General features: G+C 38.6%; 1 protein-coding gene across 1 annotated transcript; it reads right to left on the bottom strand.

Annotated features, from left to right (window-relative positions):
• Positions 1-13,598: 13,598 nt before the first annotated feature.
• Positions 13,599-20,256, bottom strand: LOC126608518 (uncharacterized). Its single transcript, XM_050276457.1, has 14 exons — positions 20,094-20,256; positions 18,083-18,461; positions 17,724-17,898; positions 17,087-17,170; positions 16,761-17,002; positions 16,422-16,641; positions 15,980-16,059; positions 15,811-15,895; positions 15,188-15,319; positions 14,979-15,092; positions 14,818-14,865; positions 14,616-14,700; positions 14,478-14,531; positions 13,599-13,999 (listed from the first exon to the last, which is right to left on the bottom strand). The coding sequence occupies exons 2-14, from the start codon at positions 18,301-18,303 to the stop codon at positions 13,902-13,904; spliced, it is 1,638 nt and encodes a 545-aa protein (XP_050132414.1). The 5' UTR covers positions 18,304-18,461; positions 20,094-20,256; the 3' UTR covers positions 13,599-13,901.
• Positions 20,257-20,588: the final 332 nt, after the last annotated feature.

Genomic DNA, 20,588 nt, shown 5'->3' with positions numbered 1-20,588 from the left:
AACTGGTGGAGATGCACAAGGTAATGTATCAATTTCAATTGAAGCTTACTTGTAGTTTCAGGCTTGGTCAAGCGCGATACAAACCATGTAGTAGGAGTCGCCCAAGTCGCTGAGCTAGGGGGTCTGCTGAAAGAGGTGACAGACAAGGTAAGCAATCAGAGCTCCGACTGATTGTTCACCTTCTCCCCATCTTGCAGCAGCATGAAGGATAAAGAGAAGAAAAATGAGAAGAGATGATATGAGATACTTTTGCTTTTGAAGAAGTAACTTTCCACAGGCTTATTCTTGAACTGAGCTGGAGGGTTTTCTGGTTTCCTCCAGAGTATAAGGCCGACTGAAGAATTTGAGGGTCAAAACAAGTCCATCAAATCTAGAGTACGTTCCACCCTGCTGATATGGGATACTTTTGCTTTTGACAGAGTAATGGATGTATCAGCACGTGTGCTGTTACGCTTGTCTCCACATGCTTCCTTGTATCCTTCGCACTTGCCCTATCTGTTCCTCAAGCAGATGCGGAATCTTCCCTGGAAATATAAGATGTTGAAGATGAGTACTCGAGAGCAATGCCAGGTAAGTAATCAGGTAAGGGGTTCCAGGCAGTCAGTTCCTGGCTGGAAGCTTGATTCCAAGTGCTGACTGATTGCTCTCTTTCTCCTTGTCTTGCAGGTAAAAACAAGGCCAAAGGAAAAGACAGGGAAAAAGCATGATATGGGATACTCTTGCTTTTAACCCTGATGATATGAGATATTCTTGCTCTAGTATAGCTTGTTTGCAGAGGTATTATCGGGGGGAAGGAAAGCTGAATATTTCGAAAGGCTTCGTTGGGAGTGCCCTCTCAGATATGATGAAGGGTTGAGCATTTTTGCAGGTCTGCCTGTCTGTTGGGGATGGAGGTCGACATATATAGGAGTCTCCCTAAGAAGTAGTAATGCTATTCCTTTACCCTGCTTGGTCATAGCACGGTAGTGGGAGCTGCCAGTTTCACATGTTTTAACTCTGTCAGAGCACTTTGAAAAAGTGGTCTGTGGTATCTGGCTCTCGAGATTCGGAGAACGATGCCTCTTCGATTTTTGAGAAAGCAATCATGCTGGGGGTCTGGCTCTCGAGATTCGGAGAGCAGTGTCTCTTCGATTTTTGAGAAAGTAATCATGTTGGGAGTTTGGCTCTCGAGATTCGGAGGGCGGTGCCTCATCGATTTTGGAGCAAGCAATCTGTTGGGAGTGTTGTCTCGAATGTGAGTAAAGGTTGGGCATGTTTGCTAGTCTACCTTGCCACGAAGCACAAAGGTTGACACACAGGGACTTTCCAATTATCCAGCAATGGTACTGTTCCTTTACCCTCTCTTCGATTTTGAGAAAGTAGTCATGTTGGGAGTCTGGCTCTCGAGATTCGGAGGACGGTGTCTCTTCGATTTTGGAGCAAGCAATCTTGTTGGGAGTGTTTTCTCGAATGTGAGTAAAGGTTGGGCATGTTTGCTAGTCTACCTTGCCACGAAGCACATAGGTTGACAAACAGGGACTTTCCAATTATCCAGCAGTGGTACTGTTCCTTTACCCTTGTGGGTAATAATATGGTAGCTAGACCTTCAAAATTTATGTGTCTAAACTTTGTTAGTGCTGTTTCTTTGCTATTCTTTTACCTTTCTTGGTCAGAGCGATGTAGTGGGAGTTGCAAGCTTCACGTGCTCAACTTTGGCAGAGAACTTTGGCAAAGTTATCTGTGGTACCCATGAGCTATTGTTGCGTGTGGGAAGTGGGTGATTGAACAGTAAGATTCATGTGCTTTCTACTTCACCAGAAGTCTTCGACAGAATGCCCATAATTTCTGCAAAGCTGAGTGTGCGTGTGACAGGTGCTGACAAGGCTAGAAAAGTAGGTGCCTATTCGATTTCTGAGATCGGCCCTCGTGGTCTCTAAGCAGCCCAGCTTTTGAGAAAGCGAGCGCCTCTTCGATTGATTCGGAGAACGATGCCTCATCGATTTTTGAGAAAGCAATCATGCTGGGGGTCTGGCTCTCGAAGATTCGGGGAGCAGTGTCTCTTCGATTTTTGAGAAAGTAATCATGTTAGGAGTCTGGCTCTCGAGATTCGGAGGGCGGTGCCTCTTCGATTTTGGAGCAAGCAATCTTGTTGGGAGTATTTTCTCGAATGTGAGTAAAGGTTGGGCATGTTTGCTAGTCTACCTTACCACGAAGCACAGAGGTTGACACACAGGGACTTTCCAATTATCCAGCAATGGTACTGTTCCTTTACCCTCTCTTCGATTTTTAAGAAAGTAGTCATGTTGGGAGTCTGGCTCTCAAGATTCGGAGGACGGTGCCTCTTCGATTTTGGAGCAAGCAATCTTATTGGGAGTGTTTTCTCGAATGTGAGTAAATGTTGGGCATGTTTGCTAGTCTACCTTGCCACGAATCACAGAGGTTGACACACAGGGACTTTCCAATTATCCAGCAGCGGTACTATTCCTTTACCCTTGTGGGTAATAATATGGTAGCTAGACCTTCAAAATTTATGGGTCTAAACTTTGTTAGTGCTGTTTCTTTGCTATTCTTTTACCCTTCTTGGTCAGAGCGATGTAGTGGGAGCTGCAAGCTTCACGTGCTCAACTTTGGCAGAGAACTTTGGCAAAGTTATCTGTGGTACCCATGAGCTATTGTTGCGTGTGGGAAGTGGGTGATTGAACAGTAAGATTCATGTGTTTTCTACTTCCCCAGAAGTCTTCGACAGAATGCCCATAATTTCCGCAAAGCTGAGTGTGCGTGTGACAGGTGCTGACAAGGCTGGAAAAGTAGGTGCCTCTTCGATTTCTGAGATCGGCCCTCGTGGTCTCTGGGGAGCCCAGCTTTTGAGAAAGCGAGCGCCTCTTCGATTTCTGAGATCAGCCTTCGAGGTCTTTGAGCAGCCCAACTTTTGAGAAAGCAAACGCCTCTTCGATTTCTGAGATCAACCCTCGTGATCTCTAAGCAGCCCAGCTTTTGAGAAAGCAAACGCCTCTTCGATTTCTGAGCAGGCGCCTCTTCGATTTCTGAAGCTCCGTCGAGTGTAGATTTTTATAGGGGCTGGCATTAAGTTCCAAAGCACACTTGAATCTCCACCAGTAGAAGCTTCATTCTTGCACTTCTAAGATCTTGATTTGTCCGACCTCTTCTCTCTTCAACACCTTTGAAAATGTCTGGCCCCTCCGACCGTCGTTTTGACTTAAACCTTGTTGAAGAGGCAGCCCCGCCTTCTCCAGACAACATATGGCGCCCATCCTTCGTCTCCCCTACTGGTCCTCTTACCGTTGGGGATTCCGTGATGAAGAATGATATGACCGCTGCGGTGGTGGCCAGGAACCTTCTCACTCCCAAAGATAACCGACTACTTTCCAAACGGTCTGATGAGTTAGCTGTTAAGGATTCGCTGGCTCTCAGTGTTCAGTGTGCAGGTTCTGTGTCTAATATGGCCCAACGCCTATTTGCTCGAACCCGCCAAGTTGAATCATTGGCGGCTGAAGTGATGAGTCTCAAACAGGAGATTAGAGGGCTCAAGCATGAGAATAAACAGTTGCACCGGCTCGCACATGACTATGCTACAAACATGAAGAGGAAGCTTGACCAGATGAAGGAAACTGATGGTCAGGTTTTACTTGATCATCAGAGATTTGTGGGTTTGTTCCAAAGGCATTTATTGCCTTCGTCTTCTGGGGCTGTACCGCGTAATGAAGCTCCAAATGATCAACCTCTGATGCCTCCTCCTTCTAGGGTTCTGTCCAGTACTGAGGCTCCAAATGATCCCCCTCCGGTGCCTTCTCTTTCTGGGGCTCTACCGACTGCTGAGACTTCTCCTAAGCAACCTTTGTGAAGGCTCCCTCTTGTGTGTTTATTTTGACTCATGTATATGTACATATTTGTAGCTTATCGGGGATATCAATAAATAAGCTTTCCTTCATTTCAACGTATTGTGTTAAATACACCAAAGCCTTCTTCGCTAAGTTCTTTGAATTTTCTTTTGTTGAAGCTTGTATGTTGAAGCTTTCTGAGTTGAGCATGTAGGTTGGGGTAGTGTTCCCTTAATTTTCCGAGTGAGGAAAACTTCTCGGTTGGAGACTTGGAAAATCCAAGTCACTGAGTGGGATCGGCTATATGAATCTTAGAACGCCATTGTGCTCGATCCTGTGTCATGTCCTTCGTTAGATCCAAGTACTCTAAGTCTTTTCTTAGAGTCTCTTCCAAAGTTTTCCTAGGTCTTCCTCTACCCCTTCGGCCCTGAACCTCTGTCCCATAGTCGTATCTTCTAATCGGAGCGTCAGTAGGCCTTCTTTGCACATGTCCAAACCACCGTAACCGATTTTCTCTCATCTTTCCTTCAATTTCGGCTACTCCTACTTTACCCCGGATATCCTCATTCCTAATCTTATCCTTTCTCGTGTGCCCACACATCCAACGAAGCATCCTCATCTCCGCTACACCCATTTTGTGTACGTGTTGATGTTTCACCGCCCAACATTCTGTGCCATACAGCATCGCCGGCCTTATTGCCGTCCTATAAAATTTTCCCTTGAGCTTCAGTGGCATACGGCGGTCACATAACACGCCGGATGCATTCTTCCACTTCATCCATCCAGCTTGTATTCTATGGTTGAGATCTCCATCTAATTCTCCGTTCTTTTGCAAGATAGATCCTAGGTAACGAAAACGGTCGCTCTTTGGTATTTCTTGATCTCCGATCCTCACCCCTAACTCGTTTTGGCCTCCATTTGCACTGAACTTGCACTCCATATATTCTGTCTTTGATCGGCTTAGGCGAAGACCTTTAGATTCCAACACTTCTCTCCAAAGGTTAAGCTTTGCATTTACCCCTTCCTGAGTTTCATCTATCAACACTATATCGTCTGCGAACAGCATACACCAAGGAATATCATCTTGAATATGTCCTGTTAACTCATCCATTACCAACGCAAAAAGGTAAGGACTTAAGGATGAGCCTTGATGTAATCCTACAGTTATGGGAAAGCTTTCGGTTTGTCCTTCATGAGTTCTTACGGCAGTCTTTGCTCCTTCATACATATCCTTTATAGCTTGGATATATGCTACTCGTACTCCTTTCTTCTCTAAAATCCTCCAAAGAATGTCTCTTGGGACCCTATCATACGCTTTTTCCAAATCTATAAAGACCATGTGTAAATCCTTTTTCCCATCTCTATATCTTTCCATCAATCTTCGTAAGAGATAGATTGCCTCCATGGTTGAGCGCCCTGGCATGAACCCGAATTGGTTGTTCGAAACCCGTGTCTCTTGCCTCAATCTATGCTCAATGACTCTCTCCCAGAGCTTCATTGTATGACTCATTAGCTTAATACCCCTATAGTTCATGCAATTTTGTACGTCGCCCTTATTCTTGTAGATAGGCACCAAAGTGCTCGTTCGCCACTCATTTGGCATCTTCTTCGTTTTCAAAATCCTATTGAAAAGGTCAGTGAGCCATGTTATACCTGTCTCTCCCAAAAGTTTCCACACTTCGATTGGTATATCGTCTGGGCCTATTGCTTTTTTATGCTTCATCTTCTTCAAAGCTACAACCACTTCTTCCTTCCGGATTCGACGATAAAAAGAGTAGTTTCTACACTCTTCTGAGTTACTCAACTCCCCTAAAGAAGCACTCATTTCATGTCCTTCATTGAAGAGATTATGAAAATAACCTCTCCATCTGTCTTTAACCGCGTTCTCTGTAGCAAGAACCTTTCCATCCTCATCCTTGATGCACCTCACTTGGTTTAGGTCCCTTGTCTTCTTTTCCCTTGCTCTAGATAGTTTATAGATATCCAACTCTCCTTCTTTGGTATCTAGTCGTTTATACATATCGTCGTAAGCCGCTAACTTAGCTTCTCTGACAGTTTTCTTCGCCTCTTGCTTCGCTTTTCTATACCTTTCACCATTTTCATCGGTCCTCTCCTTGTATAAGGCTTTACAACATTCCTTCTTAGCCTTCACCTTTGTTTGTACCTCCTCATTCCACCACCAAGATTCCTTTTGGTGTGGGGCAAAGCCCTTGGACTCTCCTAATACCTCTTTAGCTACTTTTCGGATACAACTAGCCATGGAATCCCACATTTGGCTAGCTTCCCCCTCTCTATCCCACACACATTGGGTGATTACCTTCTCTTTGAAAATGGCTTGTTTTTCTTCTTTTAGATTCCACCATCTAGTCCTTGGGCACTTCCAAGTCTTGTTCTTTTGTCTTACTCTTTTGATATGTACATCCATCACCAACAAGTCTTGTTCTTTTAGCTTAACCTTTTGATATGTACATCCATACACTACTAGTCTATTACAAACTACTAGTATTATATCTCCTACTAGCGATGTTGATTAGCCACGCTCTCTCCTAGTAGTGTATGGATGTTTGTTTATTAGGCTCCTATTTTCGAGTGTAGATATAATACTTAAACGACAAATGTGTTTTAATGTTTTGAATTAATATTTATATGGCAATGTGTGATATGTGCAAATTTAAGAAAAAAAAATATTTTTCTTAATGGGTCATAACGAGTCAGGTGGGTAAAGTGACCCAACCTGTTAAGGACCCGTTAAGATAACATGTGTGACACGACACGACCTGTTCAAATAACAGGTGTTACACGAAAACAACACGAACACGACAGACACAATCCGTTTGCCAAGCCTAGTGCCGGTTATAAAAGACCGCACATAATAATGTGATTCAATTAGTTGTCAAATGATTGTGTTTTTTTTTTTTTTGAACAAACGATATTATCTACACTAAGGGAGAGGGGGTGAGCTTAGCCTCACAATAAACTAGCAATAATGTGATTCAAAAAATGTATAGTCATGCGTAGTATGCTGTGATTCAAAAAATATCTTTTACACGCGTGTAATACTCATGACCATTCATTTAAAATTCACTGGTAAACAAATAGACCGTAAAAGGATGATTTCTCTTTCGAATCATTAAATCCCATAAAACCCATAAACATTTATTTTTTTTAAACGATTACCCATAACCATGGAAGAAAATATCGATAATATCGGCGATATATCACCGATATTATCGAATTTTGCCCAAGTCGATATTTTAAGTGGTATCCAAGGGGTTTTCGTCCAAATTTCGCGATAATATCGATATTATCGCAAAATTTTGGAACTGTGCAAGTCGGAGACGAACGCCGGAGCTTCAACAGCTCCGGCCGACTGTAAAACAACCCCCTAGACTCCGATCTAGGTATGAACATGAAATAGAAGACGAGAGGAACGTTTTTATAACGTCCGTTTGCCGTGAAACGGCCGGAGGTGTTCGGAAAGTTCTTCGACACCCACGACCTCGCCAGAGATGGGTGTGCCTATTCCCGAGTCGATTTCATCCCAAAAACCTTGCAAAAAGACGAGATAGAACTTCAATTTCATATCTAAGCTTCGATCTATAACATAAAATGAAAAACCCAAAGCTTACCTAACCGGAGAAATTGAAGGAACTCGCGCGGAGCAGGTGCGATGGTGTGCGTGTGGGTCTCGGTGCAGAGAGAAATGAGAGGTGTATGTGGATCTCGGTGCAGAGAGAAAGGAGAATGATGAGCAGAATGCCGTGGTGTGTGTCTCGGTGCAGAGAGAAAGGAGAGGGAGGAGCAGAAGGCCGTGATGTGTGTGTGGGAGAAGGGAGAAGAGAGATCGAGAGATCTGTGTGTGTGTGTGGGAGAAGGGAGAAGAGAGATCGGATAAGGGAAAAGAGAGATCGAGAAGGATCGAGAGAAAGAGAGACATAGGTCGTGTCTGCCTGTGTGATGTTTGTGTGCGTGCGTTGTGTGCGTGTGTGGTTGCGTGCGTTGTGTGTGTGTGTGGGTTCCTCCTGTCAGGAGGACACATGACTCACTCAGGATTCCCGACAACTTTTACAATTATTTTGACAATTTCAGACCACTTTTACAATTATAACTTGTATTCTTTTCAGACCATGGATGGTGGTTTCATTCAAAACCGTGTGCCGATATTCTTTCAAAAGGTGGAGTATCAGAGCCATTGTGATATTCTTTCAAAGCTGCCATTGTGATATTCTTTCAAGAGGTGGAGTATAAGAGCCATTCAGAGCATTTTCGTTTCTTCTTCTTCCCTTACCCCTTTCAAAGTCATTCCAGATCCATTCCAGAGCTTGAACACAAAGGGTTCCATATTTAAAGTAAGTTTACAAACTTATATTTATATTATTGTAATTTATACAACAACAAAAAAATTTGTGTGGACTCGTATGTTAATTTTTTTAAGTAATTAATACTTGCATGTTAGTTTTTGTAAGTAATTAAGTAATGTTAACAATTACATGTTAATTTTTTTAAGTAATTAAGTAATGTTGTATAATTATTCCCTAGGGTAATTTTAATATGTTTAATGTTATTTATTATTTTATTTCCCTTACCATTTTCAAAGCCATTCCAGATCCATTCCAAAGCTTGAACACAAAGGGTTCCATATATAAGGTAAGTTTACAAACTTATATTTATATTATTGTAATTTATACAACAACAAATAAATTTGTGTGGACTCGTATGTTAATTTTTTTTAAGTAATTAATACTTGCATGTTAATTTTTGTAAGTAATTAAGTAATGTTAACAATTACATGTTAATTTTTTTAAGTAATTAAGTAATGTTGTATAATTATTCCCTAGGATAATTTTAATATGTTTAATGTTATTTATTATTTTATTTCCCTTACCATTTTCAAAGCCATTCCAGATCCATTCCAAAGCTTGAACACAAAGGGTTCCATATTTAAGGTAAGTTTACAAACTTATATTTATATTATTGTAATTTATACAACAACAAATAAATTTGTGTGGACTCGTATGTTAATTTTTTTAAGTAATTAATACTTGCATGTTAATTTTTTTAAGTAGTTAAGTAATCTTAACAATTACATGTTTTTTTTTTAAGTAATTAAGTAATGTTGTATAATTATTCCCTATGAAAATTTTAATATGTTTAATGTTATTTATTATTTTATTAATATTAGGTTTTATTATCAAATTGGATTATTATTCATTAATATTAGGTTTTTTTTATTATCAAATTGGATTATTATTCATTAAATTAGATTACTATCAAATTGGATTATTATTCATTAAATTGGATTATTCATTAAATTGGCTTATTATCAAATTGGACTATTCATTAAATTGGATTATTATTAAATTGGATTATTATCAAATTGGATTATTATTCATCACTATGTTTTATATTAGGATTATTTTTTTATCAAATTGGATTATTCATTAAATTGGCTTATTATCAAATTGGACTATTCATTAAATTGGATTATTATTAAATTGGATTATTATCAAATTGGATTATTATTCATCACTATGTTTTATATTAGGATTATTTTTTTATGAAATAGGATTATTATTCATTAATATTAGGTTTTTTTTATTATCAAATTGGATTATTCATTAAATTGGATTATTATTAAATTGGATTATTATTAAATTGGATTATTATCAAAAAGGAATATTATTCATCACTATGTTTTATATTAGGATTATTTTTTTATCAAATTGGATTATTATTCATTAATATTAGGTTTTATTATTCCATATTATTTTTTTAATTACTTAAATTTTTACAATCATTTTCTTTACTTCATATTTAATTCTTCTGTAGAATAACTTTATTATTTAGGTTCTCTTATATAACCGTCATCACTACTATATTTTTTGGCCAAAAAATATTTGTCTAATTTTCATGAAAAATAAATGTAGGTACATTTACGATGTCTAGTGGAGCTACTAAACGTGATCCAGCTTGGGAACATGGATACCCAATAGACGGAAACAAACATGGCATAATTTGCAAATATTGTGGTTGGGTAATGAAGAGTGGCGGAGTGACACGACTTAAGTACCATCTTAGTGGATTAGATCCAGCAAAAAATGTCCAACGATGCGATAATGTCCCCCCAGAAGTGAAGGCATTCATCAACACATTATTAAAAAAAAAAAACAGCAGAAGGAAAAGATAACACAGGGAATGGAAAATATTCGAGCTGGGCTACGAGGAGAAGTCTATGGCCAAGTGATTGACAGTGATGAAGATGATGATGAGGACGAATGTAATGATGACATGGGACCTGAAGAACGACGCAGTTTGAAACAAGCATTACGTGCCTCCAAACAGTCAGCATGAGAAAGAGAACACCTTCATAAAATTCCTAATAGAGCACAAGGTTCCGGGACAAGTGGTGGTGCACAAATGAGACGGGGAGGCAGTCTTAGAGAATCACAACCAACACCACCAATAGCCCCAAGTTTATATAAGTCATCCAAAGCACATCAAAAGAGTGTTTGGAGTTATTTCACTGGAGGTAATGTGAAGGAGGGAATGGGGCGTCTAATTAGCAAGTTCTTTATCTATGAAAATGTCCCTGCTGCGAAGGCATCATCACATCATTTCAAAAATATGGTAGTGGGATGTCAATAGGCCGGTGTTGGAGTACAACCTCCCACTCCCTATGAGATAAGAAACAAATATTTGGATATGGAGTATAAAGACATTGGCGAGTACGTTAACAAGTTGAGGTCAAAGCGGGAAACTAATGGTTGCACAATCATGTGTGACGGATGGACCGGCCCGACCAGATTGTCTATCATAAACTTCATGGTATACTCTAAGGGAAAGACAATTTTTTTGAAGTATGTTGATGCTTCAGACCATATAAAGAATTACAAGTATATTTACAAATTATTGAGGGATGTAATCATGGAGGTGGGAGAGCATAATGTTGTCCAAGTCGTGACCGACAACGGTTCTGCATTTGTCAAATCTGGAAAAAAGTTAATGAAGCATCATAATGTGTTTTGGACATCATGTGCAGCACATTGTATTGATCTCATGTTTGAGGCAATGGGGAAGAGAGAGAATGTTGCTACTGTGGTCAAAAGAGCTAGAACGATCACAAATTATATTTACAATCACGGTTGGTTGTTGGCAAAGATGCGTGAATTTTGCAAAGGAGAAATTATTCGTCCAGCTACCACTCGATTCGTCACCAACTATATTGCATTAGACAGCCTACTCAAGAAGAAAGCAGGGTTGAAGCAACTATTCACTAGTGACGATTGGGCCAACCACAATTTGAGCCGCTCAAATACAGGTCGTATGGTGGAAAGTATAGTGCTTGATCACGCTTTTTGGACTCAATCAGAACATGTGTGTCAAGTGTTTGAACCTCTTTATAAAGTTTTACGGATTGTTGACACAAAAGTGTATCCTACTATAGGGGCAGTATATGAGTTGATGCGTGTAGTGAATGATGAATTGGAAAGAAAACATGGTGCAAGGTGGGTCATAAAGATAATTGAAGACCGATGGTATAAAACATTATACCACGATTTGCATGCAGCATGTATAAATTATGTCATAATTTGCAATTCATTTCTTTAGTTGCATAAGTATTATTTCTCTTATTAGAGCATGTGTTTCTTTGAACAACATATTATTTGAATCCCCGATACCAATACATACCCGGTGTTGGAGATGATGGTAACCTTATACGTGCTGTACATAATGTATACTCTAAATTAGACCCTGCATCACCAGCAGTTGGCCAATTTGGAAATGAGGTACACAATTACTTAAATTATAATAATTACTTTGTTGGATTAAACTAACATGATTTATTGAATTCAGCTAACATGGTTTAAAGATGCAAGAAGAACTTTTAGAGAACCAACATCAGTTGCTGCTCGAACAAATATGTCTCCTAGTGAGTATAAACATATTTCACTATAAGTTTATAATAGAATTTGTTAGAGTTATTAGGCTTATCAACATTGTTTTTCATTGTAGCTGAATGGTGGATCATGTATGGGACCGATGCATCAACTGTGAGAAAGTTAGCAATCAAAGTATTATCACAAACAACTTCCTCATCTGCTTGTGAAAGAAATTAGAGCACATTTGCACTCATACACACAAAGCAAAGAAATAAGTTGGCTCATAGTAGCTTGGAAAAATTAGTTTATTGCTACTACAACATGAAGCTTCAAATTCGAGATAAGGAAGCAGAAATAGATCATGTCGACCGTGGTGACCCACTAGATGTGTTTGATATTGTTGGTGAAGATAATGATACAGAGGGTAACCAACTTTTTCAATGGATTAGACCTCTTCATTTAGATGATGATGAAGGCAACCCAGCTCCCAGAGTTGCTGAAAAAGCACGTAATAAAGGGATAAATGTAGAAAGAGTATTAGAGGAGGAGGTGGGATCTACCAGTGCTGACTCTTTGGAAGAACTTTTGCGCTCAAGACCAAGAAACACTGGAATTCCACCTTCTTCCAATCCTACACAACCACAACATCGTGCTGATACTAATGATAGCTCTAGTACAAGATCAGGAGACTCACTTACCACCGGAGGTGGGAATGATGAAGGACATAGTGGAGCTGGAGGTAGTGGAGCTGAAGGTAATGATGGTGGATATGGAAACTATTATGGACCACCTCCCGGATTTATGAGCCCCTTCACTGGTGAGGCAAACTTCACGCATGCAACACAGGATGATGACCATGGCAGTAGGCGGGCAGAACCAGGAATTGGTGCCATAGGGAAGGACTATACTCGCAGAGAAAGAGGCAAGGGGATTTTGTCAAGTCAAGAAGATGACTCGTTATCTAGAACTTCGGACTCTGTTGGAGTGGGAAGTAGTAACTATGGTAATACTCATAACCAACCATTTCCCTACCCTTCATATCCCATTCCTGTTGGGATGGAATCGAGTGACTCATGGAAACAATCCGAGACTCAATCTTCAAATAATTTTGCTTACGGACGAGGTCAACTAATCTCAGATCCATATGGGTGACATGTTAACAATTACATGCAAAATTATTTTGGGAATTTATCATTTGATAACTACTCTTCACAATACACTCACTCTACACATAGAGATGATGAAGATAGTCAAAATTTTGAACCTCATAGGAACTCTATGTGGTACTAAGTCACTCATGTATCTTACCATGCAATATATAAAGTGTAAAATATTGTACTAATTCATTATATATAAATGATTATGGTGTGTTTAGACTTCTTTCATTAATTACTACATATTTTCTACACTCACAATGTTTGTCAGCTCGCTATATAATCAACTTGATAATGTTAAATCCATCATGCAATGTATTTCCTTCCAATTTTTTGTGATAAACTTATAGATAATTGACTAAATAAACATCCTGCAAAGTTTTAATAAAAATTTCCAAGTTTTTCTTACAATTTCCGTGGTTTCCATGTAACTTTTATCGATATCGATATTATCCCGATATTTCCATCGATATTTCCGTGTTTTCGGACTACCGATATTTCCGATATTACCGATATTTTCTTCCTTGCCCATAACCATAACTATGAGTTTTAAACGAACGAGTAACTTCGGTTACCTATACCCATAAGTATTTTGCCCATACCTACTTCCCACAACGCCGCTGTCACTTACGCAATCAAACATAAACCAGATCGCCGAATCAAATGAAAAACAAAAAGAAATCGGAACGAAATTGAATGGAGACGGAACAAAACCGAAACGAAATCTCAGGTTTGTCAACCATCAATGGCGCTTCCAAATTACTCATTCTTTATATCACATTGGTATGATAATCACTACCCATGAACAAATATATCACAAATTGTACACGGATTTTTGAATCTTGACGAAAGGGAGTAAGAGTAAAGAATACACAACCATTTCAAAGAAAATATACTTCGCAGAAAATATGTAAAAAAACGATTTGTTTCTGAGGCCTTTGCCCCGGATCAACAGATCCACGGATAAATTAATCACCGAAAAACACTATTTGGTTGAATCTCTACAGCCACTGAAAGTTATGCGACAAACTAGCGTACTTCACCGCGAGTCACTCTGTTTGTTTCTCAGGGACTTCTAGTTGGGGAGGGAGGAGTTTCATAAAGCTTCCTTGAACAGGTTGATTGGCCGCCGTCGCAGACTCATTGTCTGTCAAGAAACCAAATCAATGTTCGTTACGTTTGGGAGACTATAAAAGAGAAAATCAATGGAGAAGCTGATGTTTCAGACAGTAAGAAACAGAAGTCATATATAACAAGTGAAATAACAAAAATAGAAAGAATCCAGAAAAGGGGGTCGTCTCATTATTTTCATCAATTACAAAGGCTTGGGGGCTTGCAAATTATTAAATATCTAAAAAGCTACGGCTTTTGAACAACTAGAAAGCCTAAAATCTCTTTCATCTGTATTATGCGTGAAAAAACACCTTGGCAGTATTTTGGATAATGGACTTGAAACCGAGAATGTGAATAAACTCGCATGTGAATTTGACTCTGGTTTATTTCAAACTTCCTGTCAGATTAACTTGAAGCACCGGACACAACAATGCTCACTGGCTACTAACCACTGCCAAATGACGGATGCTATTTCATTTGAACAAGAAAATGAACTTATTAGAAGATCTTACCAAAAAGAGACTTGATGGAGGGCCGCTTAGGCTTTGTGCTCTTCTTCAATTCAGCTGAAATATTAACGCATACAATTAAGAAAAGTCGTTTTAAGGAGTGCATATATAATAAGCTATATAAAGGATGGCAGACAATACCAATCCCAGGCAATTGGTCATCGTTTACAATTTCAAAGTTCTTGTATGTGTAACCCACGAAGTTGACATCTTTAGAAGACAGCATCTACATCAAAAGTCAAAATTCTCAAGCAGCTGAAGTTTAATGTGAGCCACCGACATAAATTTTACAAGAGCGGAGCTCTAGCTTCAAAATGCACACAACTGAAACTATAGTACCAACCTTTCTCCATGGACCAGCTCTCGTTGAACTTTCAATCTGGTTGTCTCCCTACCATCGGAAAATAAGGATAAAGGGATAAAAAGGATAAGGAAAAACATGCCCAAGAATGGCTAATAACGCTATGGATGCATATACAAACATACACGAAACTAAATATCTACCTCCTCAAACTTCTCAAAATTTTGGGTATCCAACTCATCATTGACCTCGGGAATAAATGCAGCTTTCATTTGGTACAATTTGTCCCATTCAACGCCTTTAAACCAAGAGTGAGCCTGAAAATAACAGTTCCACTAGTTCATTCTAGCAATTTCCAGTCCAATTGTAGCAGTAGATTAGAGAATCTAGAATAGAACACACGACACGACACCTTTATTTCATCTGCCCCTTTAGTTCCAAGCCTCTGATCAACATTACATAACAGTTTACTAATGAGATTTTTCGCTTCCGGAGACAGTTTAGCTTCTTCAGGAAATTTCAGATGCGTTCTCCAGTTAACTATCTGGATAAATCAGAAAGGAGGTACTTTTCAACCATAGATGCCAATACAAACAAAAAAAAAGCAGAATAAGTAGCAGCAAGACAGCAATTATGAGATAAATTGAAGGCCAGAAAAGAGCAGAGACATTTAAAATAGATAAAGGCAATTGCCATTAATAAAAATGGGGAAATATAGGGATGAAGAGATTCTACAAGGATCAGAAGACAACCAACGAAGACAGTTTAGGACTGTAATGGGCCAATTGACTGTAACTACCAATCTCTCTAAAATAGAGGACAACATAACCAACATGGGAGAAACCCTTCATCCTTGCTACTCTAGTTATATTATACATTGAAGGTACCCTATCATTGTGTGACGTAATTTTCGAAACAATTCTGTGTGAATAACTTTCATTGTGTGTCGTGTCTACTGCACATAACCCCTAAAGGCATAGCACGGTAGTGCTGATATACCCAATGAAAAATAAAAACAAGTACTCTTGAAATTACCTTTCTACAAGTTGACATGGGTTCATCTGAATAAAAGGGTGGATATCCCACAAGCATTTCATACATGATAGCCCCAAGAGACCACCTAGAACAGTATTAACAATATCTCAGCTGAATTTACAAGAAGAGATACAAATTCGAAAAATATAGTCGATTCTTATACACTGACCAATCACATTCCATTCCATATCCTTTCTTCAGCAAAACTTCGGGGGCAATGTAGTCTGGGGTTCCAACAGTAGAATAAGCCTGCAACATGAAAAATGGTTTGAAAATTCCAAAACACAGTGACGTCGCAAAGAATGAAATTGAGATGTCTCTTGGTATATTAAAATTATATAGATACTTCTGTGTACCGATGAGAACACGAAGGAATGCCATTTAAGATAGACCAGGTCAGGTATAACTAAGATCTAAGGATGCATTACGATGAAGTATTGACATGATCAAAAGTTGTCAACTTGAAATGATAAGCTCTAGAGTTTAAACATTTACGATAATGGCACACAGGATACCAATCCTCCACAGTAAAGACTTAACAAGAGCACGCTGAATTTGTATTAACGATGCAATCACGATAGGCATATTAAGAACATGACATTAGAACTTACAAGCATCCTCCGGTTTCTCTGCCAATGCTGCAGTTGCTCCTGTTGTGTACGCTTTGGCGGTGCAGGGCGTCCATCACTTTGAAGAGCCCCGCTAAGATTTTTTCCCACAGAAAAATCCTTTTCTTGAAGTATGCTACAGTCTAATGGTTTACATAATCCAAAATCTGATAATTTCATGTGACCATTTCTATCCAGCAGCAAATTGTCAGGCTTAATATCTCTGTAACACATTAAAAAAGAAGAATTATTCATCATGGTAAGAAGTAAGAATTAGATAACAAGGTATCTATATATACAGCATATATGTACAATCAGATCATCACATTAACATCAATTTACCTATGAATGTAATTATGCTTATGAATGGACTCAATAGCTAGGATGGTTTCGCCAATATAAAATCTAGCCTCATCTTCTGTCAGTGTATCCTTGCGCATCAATAAAGTCATCATATCCCCACCAGGAAGATATTCCATAATTAGATACAAGTACTCTTCATCCTGGAACGAACAATAGAGCTTGACGATACAATTACTCTCAACCTCTGCAAGTAGATTCCTCTCAGCTTTCACATGTTCAACCTAAACAGAAAGATATCTATTGTACTAAGCCCAGCAAAAAAAAACAAAATTAGATTAAAAAACAAGGTTTGAGAGAATGTATACCTGGCCTCTCCGAAGCATCTCTGATTTCTTAAGCTTCTTCATTGCATATACGTGACCAGTTGCTTTCTCCCTACAGATTCTAACCTATATCAGAGAAAGGAACAGGTCAGACGTTGTAAGGCATAATGGCCACTTTTACTTCTGAAGATGAGTTATATATGCCAAAAACAGTCAGATGAACCACCAAGTTCCAACTCCATGCAATCTAAGCATGTACATGCAACAGCCCATCATTTCATACACATTCATACGTGGCTGCTAACTAGAGTTAATATGACACATGAGAACCAACTCCAGGTATGGTGATGGGTTTACCGCTAACCCAAAGTTGCTTTGACACATGAGACCTAACCCACACACAATGCCACAATTGCCAAACCAACGCCATAATGCAACTAAAGCTTATAGATTTATTCTCTTAAGTCCTAACTATTCCTCCAGTAATACCCTTCAAAAAAAGATAGAAGAGGAAGATGGTGTATAATACACACAATTTAATTTTCAGCTATGGCCTTTATTAACTGCAAACACCCCTCAAATGGTCAAATATAATATGCACACAGAAAAGACGTGGTATGTGGATACAACAGGACAAAAATGACAAAGTACTGCATTTAAAAAAAAAGAAAAGATATACCTCTCCAAATGCACCCTTTCCTATCATTGTCAGTGGCTCGAAATCATCAGCGCCCATTTTATGCCTCTGAATACGCATATATTCTGTTTCTTTCTTCTCCAAGTACTTTAGCAAGTTGCTTTGCTCTTCCTCAGAGACATCAGCATCAGCCAACTTCTTTTCTAGTATATTACGTCTGTATTAAAAGCATGATCTACCATTACTCCAAGTCATAAAAATGAAGAAAACTAAACAATCAGGTACCACTCAAGCATTAACTAGTTTAGTAAGTAGTGTCAGACAGTGTACGCTGTTTAACACCACCAGACAGTGTACACTGTTTAACACCACCATTACAAAGAGAAATATTAAACTCATACCGCTCCTTCCTCTCCTGCAAACTTTTCATCTGCTTCTTGTAATGATCCTCTATATACTGCTTTGCAGCTGCAACCCTCTGCTTGGTTACATTTGAAGGCACTTCTTCAGTTGTTGGGGTTTTTGAACCCTCTTTCCCATGTCCTGTAGTATCCTTGTTCTTTGACGACTTCACTTGCTCCTTGGACTTGAATCTTTTAAACCATGACCTTACAAACTCCATTTGTATCGCTCAACTAATGTCAAACCAGTTAACCGGTCTTTATATGTGCATTCTATCTCCCAATTACAAAAGCGAACAAAATTCAGCAAACAAGAGTCTCATAAAAAATTCTCCATTCCCATGCATGATTGATTACCACATCGAGAAATGCAGGCTTCCTGCATTGACAAAAAAACCAAAACCAGTCAATTAACCAAGTATAACTGAAAACATATCCTCAATACGTATCTGTTTAAACCAATTATAAAGCATAAATGCAAAGCATTTAGTTTCCAATGCCAAGTTCTCATTCAGATGATGGCATAAAATCACAAACATGTATGGTCAAGAACATGAGTAATACTAGAACACCTAGGTCCTGGTCAAATGTTTTCTTTTTTGAGAAAGAAACATTATTTTCTTACTTATGACAATCAAATTACACAGGTGGACAGGATGCCCACAAAGAAACTGAAAAACAATCAGCAAAGCAAAATGAAATCCCCCTAAAAAGAAGCATCTATGAAAACTCATAAAGCTAATTGATAGCAGCTTTCCAATCAAGCCAAATAACTAGGTGGACACGTCTTAAATTCTGTAGAAACTGAAGCTCATAATGAAACCAAAATCAAACTTTATCCCATAACTCCCCTCTGCTTATACCTACAAAATCCTCAAAATTATCCTATTCCTTTCCATCCAGATTACCCATAAACACAGCCAAAACTATACATCCCCATAAAGTCTTCGCTTTCTTTCCATTTCCTGATAATTTATGCTTCTCTAACATTAAAGCGATGTAATCTTTGCATACGACCCAACTAACTCCGAACTCTCCAAAGTTGCAGCCAAAGATGAACCTGACAATGTCACCAGAAGTTTAACATTTGCGTTCATAGATTAAGGCCTGGTTATGTACCCATGATCCCTGAGTATGCCGCCAATGTTGTACTTAAAAATTACTCAATACAAGCACGTGTAAAGTATCACAGGATCAAATGCATAAACTTGCGCCTTTTATTTTGAGAAAAAATAACTAAATTAGGAAAACAAATAAAGATTTCCTACAAGTGGCTTCGGTACAATGTTCTTGAAATAAAACCAGTCAACAGCACGAAGTATCACATAAACAATTCATAAACTTGCACCCTTTTGTTTTCAGAAGGATCACTAGATTAGGAAAACAAATAAAGAGTTCCTACAAAGTGGGTTCAGCTCAATGTTCTTACAAGCAAGTGCGAATAAAGAGTCCCTACAAGTGACTTTGACACAATGTTTTGGGAAAAAAGTAACATCTTTAGAATCTGCATACCAAGCACGAAATCTGCAGCATTTTCCAGTTGTAACGGTAACCACAACCAAACAAGCCCTTAAATCAGCTAAAAATACACATGATTAAACAGAAAATTTTTCATCTATTAAACAGAAAAATTTTCATCTCAAATTTACTATTTTCTCACATTGGTACTCCAATCAAGTAGACAAGCAAACCCTAACTCACCAATTCCAAAAACTCCAAACTCAAGCCGAAGAGGAAAAAGAATCCTACTTTACGATCCAATAAATTCAACACCAAATTCTACACAATGACAAAAAGTAAACCACTTTCCACTCCACAATTTCTCGTCCACCGAACGAATAAATCAATCAATAAACAAACTAAATTTAAACAATAATTAAAGGGCAAAACAAACCAAATTAGACAATGAGAGACAGTGAAAGAATCATAAAAAAAATCCCAGATTAGATAACGCAAAGCAAATCAGATATGGATTCAGGAGAGGGAGAGGGAGGGAGAGAGAGAAACATACCCGCAGGAGAAGTGCGGTGGAGGCAATGGTGGTAGTAACACGCGAGAGTGAAAACCCTAGAGAGAGAAAGAGTTAGATAGATATGGATGGTCTGTTGGGTATTGAAGAAAGTGGGGAAGTGGAGGAGAGAGAGGAGCACTTGGTGTGTTCATTGTCACGAGTAATATGATTCTGATGCCTCCCCCATTTCATTAAAGAAAAACTAATGAAAAATGCTTGAGAACTTGAGTTTTAACGATAATGATAAAATAAAGGGTAAAATGAATAGTACCAGGATTAACTTTTTAGTGTTAAAATGTGATTTTTCGTTAAAGTAGACAGTACCGAGAACTTTTCATTGAAGTTCCTTTCATTAATTCCCTCTCTCCCTCTCTCTTTTACTTTCTCTCTCTCTTTTTTTTTTTTCCTTTTTCAAAAGGTTGCAAGTTGCTTTGACTCTGCTCTATCACTCTCAATTAACTATATAATTTTTTACTTTCTAGTTTAGTTTCTTAA

The sequence above is a fragment of the Malus sylvestris genome, chromosome 16 (assembly GCF_916048215.2).
Source record: "Malus sylvestris chromosome 16, drMalSylv7.2, whole genome shotgun sequence".
Classification (NCBI taxonomy): Eukaryota; Viridiplantae; Streptophyta; class Magnoliopsida; order Rosales; family Rosaceae; genus Malus; species Malus sylvestris.
Note: the sequence above shows the minus strand (reverse complement) of the source record. Positions and strands in the feature narration are given on the sequence as shown.

Excerpts from the sequence above, each read along its gene's own strand:
- LOC126608518 (XM_050276457.1), bottom strand. The coding sequence starts at position 18,303 with ATGGAGTTTGTAAGGTCATGGTTTAAAAGATTCAAGTCCAAGGAGCAA. Across the intron at positions 15,896-15,979 it reads TATGGAATGGAATGTGATTG|GTGGTCTCTTGGGGCTATCA; the intron begins GTCAGTGTATAA and ends ATACTGTTCTAG. Across the intron at positions 14,532-14,615 it reads TGACCAATTGCCTGGGATTG|CTGAATTGAAGAAGAGCACA; the intron begins GTATTGTCTGCC and ends TTAATATTTCAG.